This window comes from Erythrolamprus reginae, chromosome Z (assembly GCF_031021105.1).
Source record: "Erythrolamprus reginae isolate rEryReg1 chromosome Z, rEryReg1.hap1, whole genome shotgun sequence".
Lineage (NCBI taxonomy): Eukaryota > Metazoa > Chordata > Lepidosauria > Squamata > Dipsadidae > Erythrolamprus > Erythrolamprus reginae.
Window position 1 is genome coordinate 82,076,775 of NC_091963.1, and position 22,406 is coordinate 82,099,180.

General features: G+C 43.4%; 1 protein-coding gene across 1 annotated transcript in view; it reads left to right on the plus strand.

Annotated features, from left to right (window-relative positions):
- The window catches only part of LOC139153842 (transmembrane channel-like protein 2), a 590,027-nt gene that overhangs the window by 437,798 nt on the left and 129,823 nt on the right, over positions 1–22,406 (plus strand). Inside the window, 1 exon segment of the mRNA XM_070728265.1 lies at positions 12,985–13,137. Within this exon segment, the coding sequence (XP_070584366.1) occupies positions 12,985–13,137 (153 nt within the window).

A 22,406-nucleotide genomic window follows, 5' to 3' on the forward strand; every position in this document is an offset into this window, starting at 1 on the left:
TTTTTCTCTCTCTCTCTTTCTCTCTCGTTCACCACGCCGGCAACAGAGAGAAAAAGAAAGAGAGAGAGAGAGCCGGAGAGAGAGTGGAGGGCGCCGTTGTCTTCGCCTCCGCCCCCCAGCTCTGCAGCTAAGAGGCAGCAGCCATCAGCCCCCTCGCCCTCCCAGACGTCCCCAGCGCCCGGCCACGCGCTGCCTCCCATTAGCCCGGCCGACTTTTCCCTGCTGCCGTTTTCTCTTCATGGCGCAAAGCCACACAGTCCCGGACTCCCGGATCGCTTGCTTCTCCGGCCAGTAAGCCGGCTGCCCGGAAAAGCATCGCGCTTTTTCAATGCGCGGCGCTTTCCTGGGCAAATGGCTTTGCTGACCGGAGAAACGAGCGATCCAGGAGTCCGGGACTGTGTGGCTTTGCGCCATGAAGAGAAAACGGCTCCGGTAGCAGGGAAAAGTCGGCCATTTTCTCTTCATGGTGCAAAGCCACACAGTCCCAGACTCCCAGATTGCTCGCCCCAAGGCAGGAGGCGGCAGCGGAGGAGAGGGGGCGGATCACGCCCCAAGGCAGAAGGCGGCGGGGGAGGAGAGGGGGCAGATCGTGCACCAAGACAGGAGGTGGCAGCGGAGGAGGAGAGTGGGCGGATCGGGCGGGCAATGGGGCAGGGCGGAGAAGCCAGGGGCGGGTTTGGCCGGAGGCACCGTGGGGAGGCAGGGGCGGCCGCGGCTCCCTTTACTCCTACTGCTGCACCTCCACGCCCCTGCCTCCTTTTTCCCGCCTTCCTTCTTTGGGGCCCAGCAGGAGAGCGCCAGAAACAGCGCGAGTGGGAGCTCCAGGTCGGAGGCACAGGCGGTCCAGCACCGGCAGCGCCCCGCCCAGCTGGAGCTCCCCTAGGAGCTTCGCGGCACACCTGACCATGTCTCGTGGCACACTAGTGTGCCGCGGCACACCGGTTGGGAAACGCTGCTTTAGAGGACCAAAGGAAACCTTCACTGGCCTTCCTGTCAAAACTGTTGGGAACCTTAGTGTCATGTATAGACATAGTCCCTTGGGCCCGACAACATCTGCGTCCACTTCAATGGCTACTCCTTCCATTTCAGAGAAGGAAGTCCAGCCATACACAGCTAAAGGTAACACTCAGCCCACAGATCAGGAACTCCTTACGATGGTGGAAATCGCCAATGATACACCGCGACTCTTCCTTCCAGACTGTTGTTCCACTGGCTATAACAACCGATGCCAGTCTGACAGGATGGGGAGCCCATTTATCTTCTCACATGACCCAAGGTCTATGGGAATATCAGGATCTACAAGAAGTAAACATCAACTTCTTAGAACTCAAAGTTGTCTCACTAGCACTTTGCAGTTTTGCGCAATTAGTTCAGGGACAGCATGTTTTGATAAGGACCGACAATGTAGCCACAAGAGCTCATATCAATCACCAGGGGCGGACAAGATCTCAGAGATTGATGCGAGAGTCAGAGTCTCTGTTTCGTTGGGCGGAGTCCAATCTAGCCTCGCTCATGGCAGAGCACATTTCTGGTCAAGAGAACGTTTGGGCAGACTGGCTGAGATGCAGGGCGGTGGGTCCAGCGGAATGGCAGCTGGAACCCAGTCTGTTTTGGGAAATATGCAACTGGTTCGGCACCCCAGTAGTGGACCTGTTTGCTACAGCCCAGAACTCACAACTTCCCTGGTTCTTCTCCCGTTTCCCTTCTCTGGGAACAGAAGGGGTGGATGCTCTTCGTATACCGTGGCCAACAGATCTACTTTATGCATTTCCACCAATCTGCATCACACACAGAGTGATTCGAAAGATCCTGGAAGAACAGTCCAAGATACTACTAATAGCTCCATATTGGCCTCGCCGAGCTTGGTTCGCGGACTTGAACAAACTTTCTGTCTTCCCATATTGGAGGATTCCAGACCATCGGATCTCTCTCAGACAGGGGAACATCCTTCATCTGGATCCACAGTGGTGGCAACTGACCATGTGGCACTTGAAGGGGATCGCCTAAGATGTCACCAGTTGCCGGACACGGTCATTGCCACCATACAAGCCACATGGTCCACCTTCTGTGACTTTTGCAAAGTGCAAGCAGTAGATCCTCAGACGGCTTCACCCGAGATAGTCTTAACTTTCCTTCAGACAGGACTAGACAAGGGGCTTGCCCCGAATACCTTGCGGAGACATGTGGCTGCTTTATCCACCATCTTAATCCAGGACTTCGACCACCCCCTAACATGACACCCTTGGATTAAGGATTTCTTGAGAGGGCCCTCAAATATCAGTCCAGCGAAAATATATAGATTCCCATCTTGGGACTTGACTCTGGTATTACAGGCTTTAACAGGTCCCCCATTTGAGCCAATCAGATCAATTTCCTTACATTTTATGTCAATTAAGACCGCCTTCTTAGTGGCGATCACATCAGCCAGGCGGGTGTTGGAAATTTCAGCTTTGTCAGTGCGCCCTGATCTTTGTCAATTTTACCCAGACAGAATCACATTAAGATTAGACCCATCCTTTCTACCTAAGGTAAATTCATGGTTCCACAGGGCGCAAGAGGTAGTGGTACCTGATTTTTGTACTCATGGCACGCACCCCTCAGAATTGAGGTGGCACAAATTAGATGTGTGAAGGGCTCTAAAAATATACATTCGCAGAACACAACCATTCAGAATCTCTGAATCCTTGTTTGTGTCTTTTTCTTCTCAGACCATGGGTTCTAGGGTCTCGTCTCAAACCATCAGTCGATGGATACATGACTGCATTACAGAAGCGTATAGAGCCAAGGGTCAGCAGATTCCGCAAGGGATAACTGGACACTCTACACATAGCTCGGCCACATCAGCAGCATGGGCTACACAAGCGTCCCTTGAAGATATTTGCAAGGCGGCCACGTGGGCGTCGCTGTCAACTTTTATAAAACACTACCGCATTGACTCATTCACCTCTTCGGAGGCAGCCTTTGGGAGGTGGGTGCTACAATGGGTATGCTCAACTCCAGTGACCATGGTCCAGCCTTCTCCCTCCCTTTGATTGGAACTTGGCTATATCCCACATTGGACTCTCCTTGCAAGTGCATTGGAGAAGAACCGTTGAACTTACCTGAACGGTTTTCTCGATGCACTGCAAGGAGAGTCCAAACCCAACCGGCTTTTGGTCTAGGACCACTAGTTTTCTTTATCTGGTTGATGACTTTAACGTTATATTGGTTTTACACTTGGTGGTTCAATAAAAACAAAAGGTTTCATGATTACTGCTCCTTTGTTTTGTTTTTGACTGAGATGCTAGGGGGCGGAACCTGCCTAATATTCAAATTGAACTCAGTCCCTACCAATGAGACTAGAGAATAACCCACATTGGACTCTTCTTGCAGTGCATCGAGAAGACTGTTCAGGTAAGTTCAACGGTTCTTTTATTAAAATTAAAATATATAAATTAATATTTCAGATAGCTCTTAGCAGATTTTACTGATTAGGACAATGATTTTTTTTTTTTTGTAATTTGACTATTGATAAGATATGAGATACTGTGTTTTCCCCAAAATAAGACCCAGTCTTATTTTCTTTTGGGCCCCAAAATAAGCCCTCAGGTTTATTTTCGGGAGGTTTTTTTTAATGCGCAAAAGGTGGTGAGTTCATGCTTAAAGTAAAAGCAAAACACAGCCATCCCTTTCAAGCAATCAAATCTCTCCCTCTCTCCCTCTGTGTGTGTGTGTGTGTGTGTGTGTGTGTGTGTGAGAGAGAGAGAGAGAGAGAGAGAGAGAGAGAGAGAGAGAGAGAAATGTAGGTGAGCGATGGGTAAAGAGTCCAAGCACCCTCTGCCCAAAAGCAATGTATAGCCTGACATTGTAATGAGAATTGCAAACAATTCTGTAAGATTATGGAAACCTGGTATTTACAATAGAAACAAAGTGCAATCTGTTCCTTTCAAATGATCAAATGTCTCTGTGTGTGAGAGTGATTGAGAGAGGGGGGAGGGAGGGAGAGAGGGGGAGAAAGAGAGAAATGGCAGAGGAAACCCTTCTAAACAGTATTGCCAGCAATTGTCATTACTCCCCTCTACCTCCTCTTTCTCTCTCTTACACACACACACACACACACGATCACTTGAAAGCAACAGATTGTAATTTGCTTCTAGCATAAACACACGTTTCCCACAGTCTTCCAGAATTGCCTGCAATTATTGCTACTATGAGAGGCTGCATGTTGCTTGTGAACGAGAGAGACTCAGTCCCCTTACCCATATTTCTCTCTCTCTCTCTCTCTCTCTCACACACACACACACACATATGCACATGTGTGCGTGCACACACACAAGAACCTGATCACTTGAAAGGCTGCACTTTGTTTTTACCATAAACACACACTTCCTATAATCTTCCAGAATTGCCTGAAATTCTCATCACTGTGAGAGGCTGAACATTGCAAAAAAGAACAAAGAAAAATGAAGTGAGGCAGTGGAAGAATGTACGAAGCAAGGCAGGGGGTGCAGAGCTGCCCCAGATGCCCCACTTACCTGAAGGTCCTTCAGCCTTCAGCCAGGCTACCCATGGCAAACCCTCACCCCTCCCCAACGCAGTCCTGCCTTAACCAGCTTTCCAACTCCAATCTCATGCAGGGCAATAAAAGTAATCTGTTGGACCAAGGTGAAAAAAAATAGTTCAGATTTTCCAAATTAACACACACACACACATACACCAATCTTCTGCCTTGCTTCATTTTCTATCCCCACCACCTCACTTCATTTTTCTTCATTCTTCACCACTTCTCCTTGCTCACCATGGTAATCAGCACACTGATGACACCCAGTTGTACATCTCCACCCTGTGTCTACTCGGCGAAGCAGTGGAAGTGATGTGCCAGTGCCTGGAGGCTGTTAGGGTCTGGATGGGTGCCAACAGGCTCAAACTCAACCCTGAGAAGAAGGAGTGGCTGGGGTTTTGCCTCCCAAGGACAATTCCATCTGTCCATCCATTACCCTCTGGGGGGATCACTGATCCCCTCAGAGAGGATCCACAACTTGGGTGTCTTCCTTGATCCACAGCTGACTCTAGAATACCACCTTTCCGCTGTGGCGAGGGGGGGCATTTGCCAGGTTCGCCTGGTGCACCATTGTGGCCCTACCTGGACAGGTAGTCCCTATTCACAGTCACTCACCTTATCACCTTGAGGTTCGACTACTGCAATGCTCTCTACATGGGGCTACCTCTGAACAGTGTTTGGAAACTTCAAATTGTGCTGAATGCGGCCATGCGAGCGGTCATGGGTCTCCCTAGGTATACCCATGTCTCTCCAACACTCTGCAGACTGCATTAGCTGCCAATTTGTTTCCAGACACAATTCAAAGTGTTAGTGATGCCTACATGGCATCGGACCAGATTACGTATGGGACTGCTTCCTGCCACACAAATCCCAGCGGCTAGTTAGGTGCCACATAGTCGATCAGACTGAGGAAGCTGGGCTATGCCTTGATATCTGTATTTTCATTTTATACTGCATTTCTTGCCAGAATTATGCTCTTTTGATATATGACCTTTGTCCTACATATCTGCTATAAACTTGACATTTTCAAAGTGCCGATGATCGGGCAAAAACTTTTTGCTTTCACACTTGTGCTTCCTCTATGCCCGGTTGAGGTGCAGCTGTAGCGCTAAATGCGTAACCACGAAATGTACTCAGGAAAGGGAACAAGGCTTTGATAGTGCAGAGATAGATCTGACACCTGCTCTCAAGGCACATAGCTTCATGCAGGAACCCACATACTGACCGCAAGTTCCTTTTTGTTGTACATTCTGCACCTTCTACATGGTAAAACCCTTTCTTTACTTTCTGTATAAGGAAACGTTGACAACTAGTATCTGATTGGCTGATATTGTGTGTTTTTTGTACTCCTTTGGAAATGTATAAAGAGCCCTGAAAAACAATCCACATTGTTAAGACTCATTTATGTCGCCATGCATAGGGCAATTAGAACCTCCCCCTCTCCAACTACCAAATGTGATGTGTGGTTGTGATTGAGTTGGTTGACTGTTTTTAATATAGTGGGATCTTAGCTTATAGTTTTTATTTAATTAGATTTGTGTACACATTGTTTTATATTGTACCATGTCAGCCGCCCCAAGTCTTCGGAGAAGGGAGGCATACAAATCTAAAAATAATAATAATAATAATGATAATAATAATAATAATAATAATAATAATAAAAATAATGGGACTCTTTGTCCCCATTGTTATTCATCATCGCTATAATCCCGCTCTCACTCATCCTACAGAAAACAAACCTAGGCTACCAAACCGCTAGGAATTCACCAAAAATTTCACACCTGCTGTATATGGATGACCTGAAGTTGTATGGAAAATCAGAAACTGAGATACAGTCACTAACCAACACTGTGCGAATCTTCAGCAATGACATCAGCATGGAATTTGGCCTGGATAAATGTGCCACAGTGGCACTGAAAAAGGGGGAAATCACTGAAAGTGAGGGCAGTGAAATGCCAAATGGTCAAACCATCAAGTGCCACCAGCCAGAAGCCTACAGATACTTGGGCATCTTGCAACTGGATAATATCAAGCATGGCCATGTGAAAACTGTGATCAGCAAAGAGTACATCCAGAGGACCAGAAAAAATTTGAAGAGCAAACTGAATGGTGGCAACACTATCAAGGCTATAAATACGTGGGCCATACCTGTCATTAGATACACAGCTGGCATAGTGAACTGGACTCAAGCAGAGCTGAACAACCTGGACAGGAAAACCAGAAAATTAATGACGATCCATCATGCACTACACCCCCACAGTGATGTTGACAGGCTGTATTTACCAAGGGAAATAGGCGGCAGAGGACTTTTGCAAGTGAAGCAGACAGTGGAAGAAGAGAAGCATGCATTAGCTAACTATGTGAAGGAGAGCAAAGAGTCAGCGTTAATGGAGGTCAACAATAGGAAGCTTCTCAAGGTGAAGCAAACTAAGAACCAGTACAGAAAAACTGTAACTCAATGCCGTATAGACAGTTGGCGGAACAAAGCATTGCATGAGCAGTTCTTGGAGAAGATTGAAAGCAAAGTGGATAAAGAAAAGACCTGGTCATGGCTTACAAGTGGAACATTCAAAAAGGAGACAGAAGGTCTAATACTGGCAGCACAAGAACAGGCCATTAGAACAAATGCTGTCAAAGCCAGAATTGAAAAATCAACAGACGATCCAAAGTGCAGACTCTGTAAAGAAACAGATAAAACAATCGATCACATACTCAACTGCTGCAAAAAGATCGCACAGACTGACTACAAGCATAGACATGATGCTGTGGCACAGATGATCCACTGGAACTTGTGCCGGAACTACCATTTACCAGTGGCAAAGAACTGGTGGGATCATAAGCCTGAAAAAGTGGTCGAAAATGAGCAAGCAAAACTACTGTGGGGCTTCCGACTTCAGACTGACCGAATTCTGAAGCATAACACACCAGACATTGTGATCGTGGAGAAAAGGAAAGTATGGATCATCGACATCGCAATCCCAGGAGACAGCAGAATTCAGGAGAAGCAGCTAGAGAAATTAGTGAAATACGAAGATCTAAAAATCGAGCTGCAACGACTCTGGCATAAGCCCGTGAAAGTGGTCCCAGTGGTACTTGGCATGCTGGGCGCAGTGCCAAAGGATCTCAGCGGACATTTGAAAACCATTGGAATTGACAAAATCTCCATCTGTCAATTGCAAAAGGCTGCTTTACTGGGATCGGCAAACATAATTCGCCGCTACATCACGCAGTCCTAGGTGCTTGGGAAGCGCCCGACTGGTGATGAAATACGAAATCCAGCATAGTGATCTTGTTTGCTGTGTTGTACTGAAATAATAATAATAATAATAATAATAATAATAAAGCAGGAGATTGAGCACTGGCGCAACAGCCACAAAGCATAGTGGTGGGGTTGGAGGATTAAGCCAGGTGGGGAATACAGAGCTTCCTCCCAAGCCTCACTGGCTTACTTGAGTACCCCACAGTCAGGCCATCAACATCCTGACCATTACTTTGTCTTGCTCCAGCAGCCAGCAGCCAGGTCCAGGACCCATGTGTGTCATTGCAGCAGTGAGCATGAAGAACCTGACTGTTGGCCATGCAGGACTCTGCGAGGTTTATTATGCTGGTGGAGATACTTGCAGCAGAATCAGGGTGGCAGAGTGGTTAGAGTGCAGCACTGCAGACTACTTCAGCTAACTGTTAGCTGTAGTTCAGCAGTTCAAATCTCACCACCAGCTCAAGGCTGACTCAGACTTCCATTCTTCTTAGGTGGGTAAAATGAGAACACAGATTGTTGGGGGCAATATGCTGATTCTGTAAACCACTTAGAGAGGGCTATAAAAGCACTATGAAGCAGTATATAAGTCTAAATGCTATTGCTAATGCTATTGCTATGAGGCTTGCTGCAAGGCTCACGTCTGTTCACCTTGTGGGGCATTGTGCCATTGCGCATGCAAGCAGCTTCTGCTGGCATTCTGCTGTAAGTAGCAATGAGGTAAGTGGGTGCGGGGCATGTGGGGCACCTCCACCCCATCACCACCCTAATTTGATTTTTACACCTGTGCCTCACTCCCACCTTGTACAGCTAGACCCTGGGCCGATAGTAGGCATGGCTTAACTAGACTTTATTTTGGGGGTATCACTTTTATTAGGCACAGATGTGAAAATTGGGGTAGGGTTTGTTTTGGGGGTAGGTTGTATTTTCAGGGGAACACAGTATCGGAAGAAGATATTATTTTTAACTGAAATAGTATTAAGTTAGCTAAATTGCTTATATTTATCTCTAGGGAATGAAAAGTCATTTTTATATAGCTTTTCTTCTGCTTTTGTTTATTTTATTTTTTTTCAAGTTTTTTTTCTTTTTCCTAATTTGTTTTAGTTTTTTCTTTGCATTTATAAATTTTAATTTAATTTTTTTAAAGGTATGATCATATATCTATCACATTTGCTGTGATAGCCATTCATTTTTTTTGCTAAAGATGTTAATATTTCCAAACATCCCAGAATAAGCCTTTTTCCACTAATGATGAAATTTGCTTGAGTTCCAGGTGATCACAAAACAATTTATGTTTTCATTATTGTTACTATATGTGGAGTCTTGTTAAGGCCCCAGAATTCAGTTTAAATAATTAACATTCTGTGTTTTAATAATGGTGTTTTAATATTGATATTCTAATTTTTAATATATTTTTTACACTTTTATATTAACTTATTACTCTAATTAATCTATTTTAAATTAACTGGGGGGGGGGGTTAAATTGATGTATAACTGGGGTGGGTGCAACAATGTGTATGGGAGGAGTGATTGGTATGAGTGGGAAGATTGGAGTGGGTGGGGTTATGGGATAAATGGGAATAGTATGAATGATTTATTTGGCCCACCTGACGCTGGAGAGGCGGGAGGGAAGGGGGCATCGATCTCTGGGGTGGCAGAGGGTCGGAATATCCCGGTGTTGCTGGGGAGAGGTAGATATGGCGGGAGCCACGGAGTTAGCCGTTCCAGGAGAACGAGGGATCGCTGTTTAATAACTATTCCTTGTTCCGGCTCCGTGAGCTCAACCCAGGGCACTGGTGATGAGTGTAACTCTGGCCCTGGGCTCAGGTTGCTGCTGCTCAATGCCAGGTCGGTGGTAAATAAAGCTCTCCTCATCCGGGATTTAATCCTGGATGAGGAGGCCGACCTGGCATGTGTAACTGAAACCTGGCTGGGCCCGGAGGGAGGAGTTCCTCTCTCGGAAATCTGCCCAGCTGGGTTTCAGATATGGCATCAACCTCGACCCCAGGGAAGGGGGGGAGGAGTGGCTATTGTAGCCAGGGAGAGCCTTGGCCTGCGTAGGCTCGTTGCTCCGGAGATTGCGGGTTGCGAGTCCCTCCTTGTGAAGTTGGACTTAGGGGTTCAGGTGGGCTTGTTTCTCACGTACCTCCCTCCCAGCTGCGTGTCAAAAGCCCTGCCTGTGCTACTCGAGGAGGTAGCCGGGTTGGCGGTGGAGTTCCCCGGACTTATTGTCCTGGGGGACTTCAATCTGCCGTCACTCGGCGAAACCTCTGGGTTGGCACAGGAGTTCATGGCCACCATGACAGCCATGGACCTGACTCAAGTAGTTCAGGGTCCGACTCACGAGGGAGGGCACGCACCTGACATGGTATTCCTCTCTGAGCAACTGAGAAATGGTCTGAGACTAAGGGGCTTAGATGCGCTGCCTTTGTCATGGTCAGACCATTTCCTACTACGGCTTGACTTCCTGGCTCCAATCCTTCCCCGCAGGGAGGCGGAACCAATTAAGATGTTCCGCCCCAGACGCCTGATGGACCCTGAGGGCTTTCAGACGGCGCTTGGGGTTATACCAGAGGCACTTGTCCACAGTCCGGCAGAGTCTCTTGCGGAAGCCTGGAACAAGGCCGCAGCGGAGGCTCTTGACCGGATTGCGCCTTTGCGACCTCTCCGAGGTGCTAGACCCCGTAGAGCTCCATGGTTCAACGAGGAGCTCCGGGAGTTGAAACGCCAGAAGAGACGTCTAGAGAAGCGATGGAGGAAGAGTAGGTCTGAATCCGACCGAACACTTGTAAGAGCTTTTATTAAGACTTACAAAGTGGCGCTCAAGGCGGCAAGATGCGCGTACCATGCCGCCTTGATTGCATCAGCGGAATCCCGCCCGGCCGCTCTGTTTAGGGTGACCCGCTCCCTTCTTAACCAGGGGGGAGTTGGGGAGCCCTTACAGAGTAGTGCCGAGGACTTTAACACGTTTTTCGCTGATAAAGTCGCTCGGATCCGAGCCGACCTCGACTCCAATTGTAAAACAGAGTCGACTGACAACGAGTCAGTCGAGGTGACTGGGGCACGTACTTGTCCACCTGTCTGGGAAGAGTTTGATCTGGTGACACCTGATGAAGTGGACAAGGCCATCGGAGCTGTGAGTTCCGCCACCTGTTTACTGGATCCGTGTCCCTCCTGGTTGGTTTCGGCCAGCAGGGAGGTGACACGGAGCTGGGCCCAGGAGATTACCAACGCTTCCTTGGGGAGGGGAGTTTTTCCATCACTCTATAAAGAAGCGCTTGTGCGCCCCCTCCTCAAGAAGCCCTCCCTGGACCCAGCCGTACTTAACAACTACCGTCCAGTCTCCAACCTTCCCTTTATGGGGAAGGTTGTCGAGAAGGTGGTGGCACTCCAGCTCCAGCGGTCCTTGGAAGAAGCCGATTATCTAGGTCCCCAGCAGTCGGGTTTCAGGGCCGGTTACAGCACGGAAACCGCTTTGGTCGCGTTGATGGATGATCTCTGGCGGGCCCGGGACAGGGGTTTATCCTCTGTCCTGGTGCTCCTTGACCTCTCAGCGGCTTTCGATACCATCGACCATGGTATCCTTCTGCACCGGCTGGAGGGGCTGGGAGTGGGAGGCACTGTCCTTCAGTGGTTCTCCTCCTACCTCTCTGGCCGGTCGCAGTCGGTGTTAGTGGGGGGCCAGAGGTCGACTCCTAGGTTTCTCCCTTGTGGGGTGCCTCAGGGGTCGGTCCTCTCCCCCCTACTATTCAACATCTACATGAAACCGCTGGGCGAGATCATCCAAGGACATGGGGTGAGGTATCATCAATATGCCGATGATACCCAGCTTTACATCTCCACCCCATGCCCAGTCAACGAAGCGGCGGAAGTGATGTGCCGGTGCCTGGAGGCTGTTGGGGCCTGGATGGGTGTCAACAGACTCAAGCTCAACCCGGATAAGACGGAGTGGCTGTGGGTTCTGCCTCCCAAGGACAATCCCATCTGTCCGTCCATCACCCTGGGGGGGGAATTATTGACCCCCTCAGAGAGGGTCCGCAACTTGGGCGTCCTCCTCGATCCACAGCTCACATTAGAACAACATCTTTCAGCTGTGGCGAGGGGGGCGTTTGCCCAGGTTCGCCTGGTGCACCAGTTGCGGCCCTATCTGGACCGGGACTCATTGCTCACAGTCACTCATGCCCTCATCACCTCGAGGTTCGACTACTGTAATGCTCTCTACATGGGGCTACCTTTGAAAAGTGTTCGGAAACTTCAGATCGTGCAAAATGCAGCTGCGAGAGCAGTCATGGGCCTACCTAGGTATGCCCATGTTTCACCATCACTCCGCAGTCTGCATTGGTTGCCGATCAATTTCCGGTCACAATTCAAAGTGTTGGTTATGACCTTTAAAGCCCTTCATGGCATCGGACCAGAATATCTCCGAGACCGCCTCCTGCCGCACGAATCCCAGCGACCGATTAGGTCCAACAGAGTGGGCCTTCTCCGGGTCCCGTCAACTAAACAATGTCGGTTGGCGGGCCCCAGGGGAAGAGCCTTCTCTGTGGCGGCCCCGGCCCTCTGGAACCAACTCCCCCCAGAGATTAGAACTGCCCCTACTCTTCCTGCCTTCCGTAAACTCCTTAAAACCCACCTTTGCCGTCAGGCATGGGGGAACTGAAACATCTCCCCCTGGGCACGTTTAATCTATGCATGGTATGTCTGTGTGTGTGACTGTTAGCATATGGGGTTTTTTAAATATTAAATATTTAAATTTGTCTGATTGCTTATGATTTGTTTTTACATGTTGTGAGCCGCCCCGAGTCTTCGGAGAGGGGCGGCATACAAATCTAAGTAATAAATAAATAAATAAATAAATAAATAATTCTTGTAAAACAGTTTTTTTCTTACTGAACCTTATTACAATCATTAACAAGCACAAAATACTTGATATTCAAAAATTCAAATCATCCAAAATAAATTGACAATGTCAGGATACTTAAGAAAAGAGACAAACATTTTTGGCTAGAAATTAATATTAAATCAAAATATATATAAAACAAGAAGAAATTGAAATTAGCAATTTGGATAACATAAACCTGGAATTGCAGTGTAAAATATAGAGAATATACACAAATATAGAGAAAAACACATACACATAAATGAAACAATAAAATTATCCAAAATTGGCTTTTTTCCCCTCTTGCAGCTGACTGAAGAAGGTGTGATCAGGAACATCACACATTGGACTGTCCTAACATTCCATAACTCAACTTCAAGGAATGAAAGTGGTTTTATTTCACCTCCAATGGATCCAGCTGATGCGCCTCGAGGACCTTGCTGGGAAACAACTGTGGGGATAGTAAGTAAATAAAAGCAATTGTGTTGTACAGTGCTTCAGAGAATATTCTGATTCAGTCAAATAGCAAATATAGTTCATGCACTTGAGAATCATTTACTGTATATACTCAAGTATAAGTCGATATTTCCAGCACAAAAAATGTGCTGAAAAATCCAACCTCAACTTATACTAGAGTCACTGACTTTCACTGACCTGAAAACTGTCCCAAAGCTCCACAGTTCCGATGTGAAAGGCAGGGAGGAAAGAAACCTCAGGGCTGGCAACGGGAGGTTTTTTTTTTCCTTTCTGCTCTTGCTACCCCTCAGCTGCCTGATTGGCAGCAGGCTGAACCAATCACAGCTCCTTCTCTACACAGAAAGGAGGCACTGAGAGAGCTAGTTGATTGGCAGCAGGCTGTACCAATCACAGCTCCTCCTCTACAGGAAGTACTGGGGGAAGGGGCGGGAGGGTTGAAGAGTTTCAGAATAAAGGAACCATGGCTTTCTCTTCTGATCAAGCCAGCAACAATATTTTACAAGTAAATAAAATGTACAAGTAAAATGTAAGTTACCCATTTAAATTTGATTAACATGTTGCTTAAAGTGGGGATTAACATGTTGCTTAAAGTGGGGATAACACTGTGTAATTAAACTTTTTCTTCCAGCTATACTTATCCTACCCAAGAGGATTGTTAATGCTGACTTGTTTAAAACAATGCAAAGGTTAGGATAATATAATAGTATGAATTTTGTCATTAATCATTTGTTCTACATAATTACTCCTTATGCAAGATAAATATCATGTAGAAGATTTTACAATTAATGATTGAGTAACCCCCAATTGTTATTTACTGATCTATTGAGGTAGTAATAATGATTTTAACTTATGAAATATGTTTTAAATGGAAAATCTGAATATTTATCATATGGATTTAAGCAATTGTTTTGAAAGAATATATGAAATCCCAATTATTAAGAAAATTATAATGATATTGTAATGAAGATTAAGATAACAGGTTTTAAGATTAAGATAACATTCCTTAAGATATTTTAAGAGGTTTTTGGAATTTAAAAAAAGAAAGATTTTGGAAGGAAAAAAGTTACATAATATAATAATAACAACAGGGTTGGAAGGGACCTTGGAGGTCTTCTAGTCTAACCCCTTGGCTAGGCAGGAAATCCTACACTACTTCAGAAAAATGGGTATCCAACATCTTCTTAAAAACTTCCAGTGTTGGAGCATTCACAACTTTTGGTGGCAGGCTGTTCCACAGATTCATTATTCCAACTGTCAGGAATTTTTTTCCTTAGTTCTAAGTTGCTTTTCTCCTTGTTTAGTTTCCACCCATTGCTTCTTGTTCTGCCCTCAGGTGCTTTGGAGAATAGGTTGACTCTTTCTTCTTTGTGGCAAACCCTGAGATATTGAAAGAATGCTATCATGTCTCCCCTGGTCCTTTTTTATATTAAATTAGATATACCCAGTTCCTGCAACCATTCTTCATATGTTTTTTTTTAATTCTCCTACAAAAACAATTTTAAGAAGCTACAATAGAAGAATATTCCATTTTTATAAGTTAACAGTAGCCACTGTATTTTCCACCCTGGACTTATATTCGAGTCAATAAGTTTTCCCAATTTTTGTGGCAAAAGTAGGTGCCTCGGCTTATAATCGGATCGACTTATACTCGAGTATATACGGTAATAGATTCTGAAAACAATTATAAGTCTAAAAAAAGTATTTAAAAAGCTAAATGGATAAGATAAATGTTCAAATATTCCTCTAGTGTACCTTCTCCACCTCTATACTATATTGATATGATATATATATTGTAGATATATTAGGACTTCAAATAATTAAAGGTACCTCATACTTGATTCAACTAGACCTATATTCTGTATGCACATCTGCCATGTTTCATCCTACTACAACAGCCAGTTGCTGCTGTTTTCTTTTAAACCAGAAACGTTCTATTGTATGTACAGTCTTTTTATGCGATCCCTCTCTTTCTTTCTTTCTTTCTTTCTTTCTCTCTCTCTCTCTCTCTCTCTCCCCCCTCCATCCCTCCCCCCACTCTCCCCTTCCCTTCTCTCTGCCTCCATTCAAACCAAAGAAAGAAACCCCCCCAGCTCCATTGAAGTAGAGAAGAAGTACTTTTATTGGGTTTGAAATGATAGTAATGAAAGAAAACAAAGATCTTATCCAAAAGTCACAAAAATTACATATTGATTTTACCCAAATCCCCCCCCCCACCCAGGGACTTAGGCTGAATGTCCAATCCATCTCCCACATAAGGTTATTTATCTGGAGTTCTAGGATGGTTAGCCTTGACTGGGTGTAAACAATTGCATTCAGCATTGCAGTAATTATTGAGAGCAAACTTCCCTTTCAGTTCACACCAGCTTATCTCCCAAACCTCAATGTAATGCATTGTCATACATGCACAATAGCGCAATGTCATGCATGCATAAGTGCATCAGCATGCCCACCATCTCTGTCCCAATGTTTCCTTCTTATTAGTACCCATATCATGTATACAGTATAAACAGTGTTATATTATACTACCAATAAGTACTTGACTGACGGACTGACCGACCGAACAAACAAACAAATAAATAAATAAATGCCCTCCCCAATACTATCACAGCCGATAGAACGCATGCATCAAAGACACTCTCTGTCTTTGTCTCTCCCTCCCCCCATTTGTCCATTTGTGTGTGTGTGTGTGTGTGTGTGTGTGTGTGTGTGTGTGTTAGCATTTGGTCAGATTCAGGTATGCACAGGAACTAGATGACCATCTAATGATATAAGGATTTATAATTCCCAATAGTTTCTTGGCAGCAGCATGGAAAGTATTTTCCCCAAATTATAATTTTGAACTGAAGTCAATCTTTGATTTCAACATATATGTTATTTTTTTTGGTATGGTTAACCAGTTTGATTGTGTCAGGCTTAGCAATCCTGGGTGATAGACTGTATTACCATGTAAGGTAGAAGGTAGAATGTAAGCATGCTAACACTGAGTCATTGGATGTGAACTGCAACCTGATTGGGCATTATAAGATGCAGATCAAGACTGAGGTGGAGCCAGATGCTGGACAAGATGGACACTTGTGGCCAAGAAAAGAATTGGTGGGTGAGCCGTAGGGGGTTGTCACAGACCCCTGAGGCAGCTAAAGCTAAGCTTCTTGGCCATTGGCTGAATGGAGGCAAGAGGATGGCCCAGGTGACTGTGGCCCGTACTTGCCCATCTGTCTGGGAAGAGCTTGATCTGGTGACACCTGATGAAATGGACAAGGCCATTGGAGCTGTGAGTTCTGCCATCTGCTTACTGGATCCATGTCCCTCCTGGCTGGTCTTGGCCAGCAGAGAGGTGACACGGAGTTGGGTCCAGGAGATTGTCAATGCTTCTTTGGGGAGGGGGTTCATTCTGGATCCCTACAAGGAGGCACTTGTGCACCCCTTCCTCAAGAAGTCTTCCCTGGACCCAGCCATTCTTAACAACTATCGGCCAGTCTCCAACCTTCCCTTTATGGGGAAGGTTGTTGAGAAGGTGGTGGCGTTCCAGCTCCAGCGGTCCTTGGAAGAAGCCGATTATCTAGGCTCTCAGCAGTCAGGATTCAGGCCCGGCTACAGCACAGAAACTGCTTTGGTCGCATTGATGGATGATATCTGGTGGACCCGGGACAGGGGTTTATCCTCTGTCCTGGTGCTTCTCGACCTCTCAGCGGCTTTCAATACCATCGACCATGGTATCCTTCTGCGCCGGCTGGAGGGGTTGGGAGTGGGAGGTACTGTTCTCCAGTGGTTCTCCTCCTACCTCTTCAGCCGATTGCAGTCGTTCTTAGTGGGGGGTCAGAGGTCGACCTCTAGGCTTCTCCCTTGTGGGGTGCCTCAGGGGTTGGTCCTCTCCCCCCTGCTATTTAACATCTACATGAAACCGCTGGGCAAGATCATCCAAGGGCATGGGGTGAGGTATCATCAGTACACGGATGATATCCAGTTGTACATCTCCACCCCATGTTCAGTCAATGAAGCAGTGGGTGTCATGTGCTGGTGCCTGGAGGCTGTTGAGGTCTGGATGGGTGTCAAGAGACTCAAACTCAACCCTGATAAGACGGAGTGGCTGTGGGTTTCGCCTCCCATGTACGATTCCATCTGTCTATCCATCACCCTGGGGGGGAAATTTCTGACCCCCTCAGAGAGGGTGCGCAACTTGGGTGTCCTCCTTGATCCACAGCTCACATTAGAGAAACATCTTTCAGCTGTGGCAAGTGGGGCGTTTGCCCAGGTTCGCCTGGTGCACCAGTTGCGGCCCTATTTGGACTGGGAGTCACTGCTCACAGTCACTCATGCCCTCATCATTGCCTTCCGAAAAAGTTTAAAAACTCATCTTTGCCACCAGGCATGGGTTTCCCTGACCGGTGAATGCTTAGTTTGACTGCTGAATGAATGATATTGAGATTGTTTTTTAAAGTATAATTAGATTGTTATTATTCTTTCCTGTTTTTTCTGTACATGCTGTGAGCCACCCCGATTGGAGTCATATGGGTGAGATCACACTTTTAAAATAAACAGCAGTGAACTAAAACTTTTCAAAATAGAATAGAAATAGCTTTTTCTTCTATTAAAGTGGACCATGATTAAAAGATTTAGAGAAAGAAAAGGGGAAGTGGAAAGTTTTTTCACTTCTACTTCCAAAAATTAAGCTGTGGGAAGAGCGCTTTAAAATAAAGCTATTAAATTGGACTACTTTTAAGAAAATTGTTGTGCCTATTGGACTTTAAACCTTAACAATTGGACTACATATATTTTGCATTTGGGGGAGGGTGTAATCTATAGTTGATACTTTTGACATTGGGACTTTTGCAATGGTTATACCTGAAGAGTGTAGTGACATCTAGTGTCATTTCTGGTTATCCTTTTCTTTATTTTGGCTACACTTAGCTACTGTATTTTTTCTTCTGGAAATGTGTGCGGAGCAGTGGGTTGGGCCCAATGACCCTGGAGGTCCCTTCCAACTCTATGATTCTATGATTCTATGACTACATGAGCTTTGTCCTTTTCCTATCTCTTTTGTTTTGGAACTATTAATTGTTTTCAGATTTAAAATTGAAAAGAGCAGTTGTTTAGTTTTGTTTTCTATCTCTTTTTAAAAAAGGCTGTTCTAAGCCTTGCCCTTGGCTTTTGTTATAATTATTTGCTAGTGTATAACATCTGCTGTTTTTTATTTATGCTGATAGTCAAAAAGTCATATTTTGCAAGCTCTATTTTCCCTTCTTGCCTCTGAGGCCCATGTTTTTCTTATTTTCTTTTTTCTTTTGATTTTTATTTGAGTCATTGTATTAGGACAACAGGAGCCTGAAGACTTGAATGCTGAGTATTTCTAATTTGTAATTTGCATTTTCTTTTTAATATTTGTCAATATTATTACTTTTTTATTTTTACTTTATCTTTTTCTCTTCTATCTGGTTTTTTAAAAAAAAAAAAAAAAAAGCTTTTTGCCCCTTTGATGAATTAAGGCTAGAACAGCCTGAAGATTGAAGAGCTTTAAGGACCTTTTTCCCCCTTCTCTTTCTCCCCCCCCCCCACTTTTTTGTGCATTTTGGATTTTTTCTTTTGGATTTGAATTTATTTTTTATAACATTAAATTAAGGCACAGAAGAGCCTGAAGATATATCTAAATATCTTTGGATTACAGTTTCTGTTGTGCTTCCTGTTTCTGTTGTACATCCGAACTTGGATTGTCCATACTTGGATGACATGGTGACAACAAAGATACCATCATATATGCCAGCAGCATTTACACCACCTTCCCAAACTCCAACCCAGAAAGTGGTGGATAGATTATTATTTTTATTTATTATTATTTATTAAATTTGTATGCCACCCCTCTCCGTAGACTTGGGGCAGCTCACAGCAGTAATAGAAAACAATGTAGAATACAAATCTAATATTTAAAAAACTAAAAACCCATAATTTAAAAAAACATACACACAACATACCATACAAAAACTATATAGGCCTGGGGAAGATATCTCAGTTCCCCCATGCCTGACCGCAGAGGTGGGTTTTAAGAAGTTTACAAAAGACAAGGAGGATGGGGGCAATCCTAATCTCCGGGGGGAGGTGGTTTCAGAGGGTCAGGGCCACCACAGAGAAGGCTCTTCCCCTGGGTCCTGCCAGATAACATTGTATAGTCGACGGGACCTGGAGAAGGCCAACTCTGTGGGACCTAACTGGTCGCTGGGATTTGTGTGGCAGAAGGCGGTCCTGGAGATATTCTGGTCCAATGCCATGAAATGCTTTATAGGTCATAACCAACATTTTGAATTGTGACCGGAAACTGATCAGCAAACAATGCAGACTGCGGAGTGTTGGTGAAACATGGGCATACCTAGGGAAGCCTATGAATGCTCTCGCAGCTGCATTCTGCACGATCTGAAGTTTCCAAACACTCTTCAAAGATAGCCCCATGTAGAGAGCATTACAGTAGTCGAACCTCGAGGTGATGAGGGCATGAGTGATTGTGAGCAGTGACTCCTGGTCCAGATAGGGCCGCAACTGGTGCACCAGGTTAACCTGGGCAAATGCCCCTCTCGCCACAGTTGAAAGATGGTTCATTAGATGTAAGCTGTGGATCGAAGAGGACGCCCAAGTTGCGGACCCTCTCTGAGGGGGTCAGAAATTTTCCCCCCAGGGTAATGGATGGACAAATGGAATTATTTGTGGGAGGCAAAACCCACAGCCAGTCCGTCTTTTTTTAAATAATATTTTTATTGTTTTTCTTTGAACAAACAAGACGAACAACATTTAACATTTAAAGTAGCTATCGTTGCTCCGCTCATTGTAGAAGTCTGACTAATACAAAAATAAAATTCTAACTATAATCAGATCAATTCAGAAATAAAATTGATAATATTCTACGTTCGTATTAAATTTACCTCTATATTTCCATTTTTATGTTATAATTCATACAGCTCAAATAAGTTCTCATATCTATAAATTTTTTTCTAAAATATCATTTTGATAATATACTTAAACTAGTTCAAATCAATTAATTAAACAAGTAAAAAATGCATTAAAATTACTAAAATTATGAAAATACTCTATAATTATACTATTTTTAATCTACTTCTTTATATCTAATATAACTATATTATAAAATAATTAAAATCACTCATTCATTCTAAAAACCTTATCCTTTTAATTTCTTAAAATTCTACTATATATATATTCAATTTAATAAATTCAAATACTTTTAAGTTTATTCATATATTATTTTAAAACTTTTAAAAAAAATTCTAGCAATTATACACTTAGTCCCATATTTTGTAGAATTCTGTTTCTGCTTGATTGTTCAGACGTCTTGTCATCATATCTAATTCTGCACATTCCATAATTTTTTAAAATACTTCTTCATCTTTTGGTATTTTCTTTTCTTTCCATTTCTGTGCGAATGTGATCCTTGCCGCAACTAAACCGTGAATTATTAGATAATATATTTCTTTTTTATAATTCATATCTGAAATACCTAGTAAGAAGAATTCTGGAGTCTTTTGATCTTCTCGTTCATTATTTCCTTTAACCATTTCTCTACTTTATTCCAATAATTCTTGGCTTCAAGGCAAGTCTACCTTGTATGAAAATATGTACCTATTTCTTTTTTACATTTCCAATAGGTGGGAGAAACATTAGGAAACATTTTAGAAATCCTATATGGTGGGAGATGCCATCTATAAAACATCTTAATTTGATTTTCTTTAAAGGAAATTGATTTTGTTATTTTCCAATTATATAAACATACCTTTCCCCATGTTTCCAAATTTATTTCTTTTCCAAAGTTTTTGCACCAACTGATCATATTGCCTTTCAATAACCAACCTATCGTTCTATAGTTTATTAAATATTTATATACCTTTCCAATTAATTTCTCTTGATTTTGAGTTAACAATTTACCCAATATATTATTTTCTTTTTTAAAGATATAAGTTTTAATATCCTTTTGGTATTTAGAACTAATTTGCGCATACTGCCATACAGTCTAAGTCAATACCTATCTCTTGTAATTCTTGTTTAGTTCTTAATTTTAATTGATTATCCAATAAGTCCCTATATTTCCATATCTTCCCATCTTTTAAAAAGTTCGGGTGCGAAATGGCCTCAATTGGTGAGATCCATTCTGGCATTACTAAAAAATTATTTTTCTTAATTTCATTCCAAACATCAATCAGTGCTTTTCTAATAATATTACTTTTAAAATATGAGTGGGTTTTCAACTTTTCATACCATATAAAAGCGTGCCAGCCTAACATTAAGTCATGGCCTTCTAAATTAAGTAATCTTTTATTCTCAAGGGTTAACCATTCTTTTATCCATGTTGGGGCAGTAGCTTGATAATATAATTTCCAATTTGGGAGGCCTAGGCCTCCTCTTTCTTTACGATCTTCTAATGAATTTTGTTTTATTCTTAGTTTTTTGCCTTGACATATAAATTTTTTTGTTATACTATTTAACTCTGCAAAAAATTTGGGTCCGGGATTGATTGGGATAACTTGAAAAAAGGAATAAAATTTTAGGGAGGATATTCATTTTAATTGTAGAAATTCTTCCAACTAGTGATAATTGCAAATTATTCCAAATTTCCAAATCCTGTCCTAGCAATTTTGTGTAATTGTCATTTTTTAAAGATATAGCTTTGGAGGTCATCCACATGCCTAAGTATTTCACCTTTTTTGTCACTTTCATATTTGTTAAGTTTTCTAAATATTTTCTGTGTCTCTGTCATATTTTTTGTTAGTATCTGTGTCTTTTCTTTATTGATTTTCAAACCTGCGATGTTCCCGTACTCTTCTATTAAGTTTATTAACCTTGCAATTGACGTTGAAGGGTCTTCTATAATGAAAACTACATCATCAGCAAAAGCTTGTACTTTGTACATTTCTTTTTTAATCTTCAATCCTATTATTTCCCTTTCTGCTCTTATTTTTATCAATAAAACTTCCAATGTTAAAATAAATAATAATGGTGATGTTGGACAGCCTTGTCTCACTCCTCTTTGTATTGCTAATTTTTCTGTTTGCTCACTATTTATTATAATTCTAGATGATTGTTCAGAATATATAGTGTCTATTATATTAAAAAAATTGGTTCCTACCTCCATCTTATTCAATTGTATTTTCATAAAATTCCAATCTACATTGTCAAACGCTTTTTTAGCATCTAAAAATATAAGTGACATTTGCTTATCTGGGTGTTGCTCGTAATATTCTAACGTATTTATTATTGTTCTT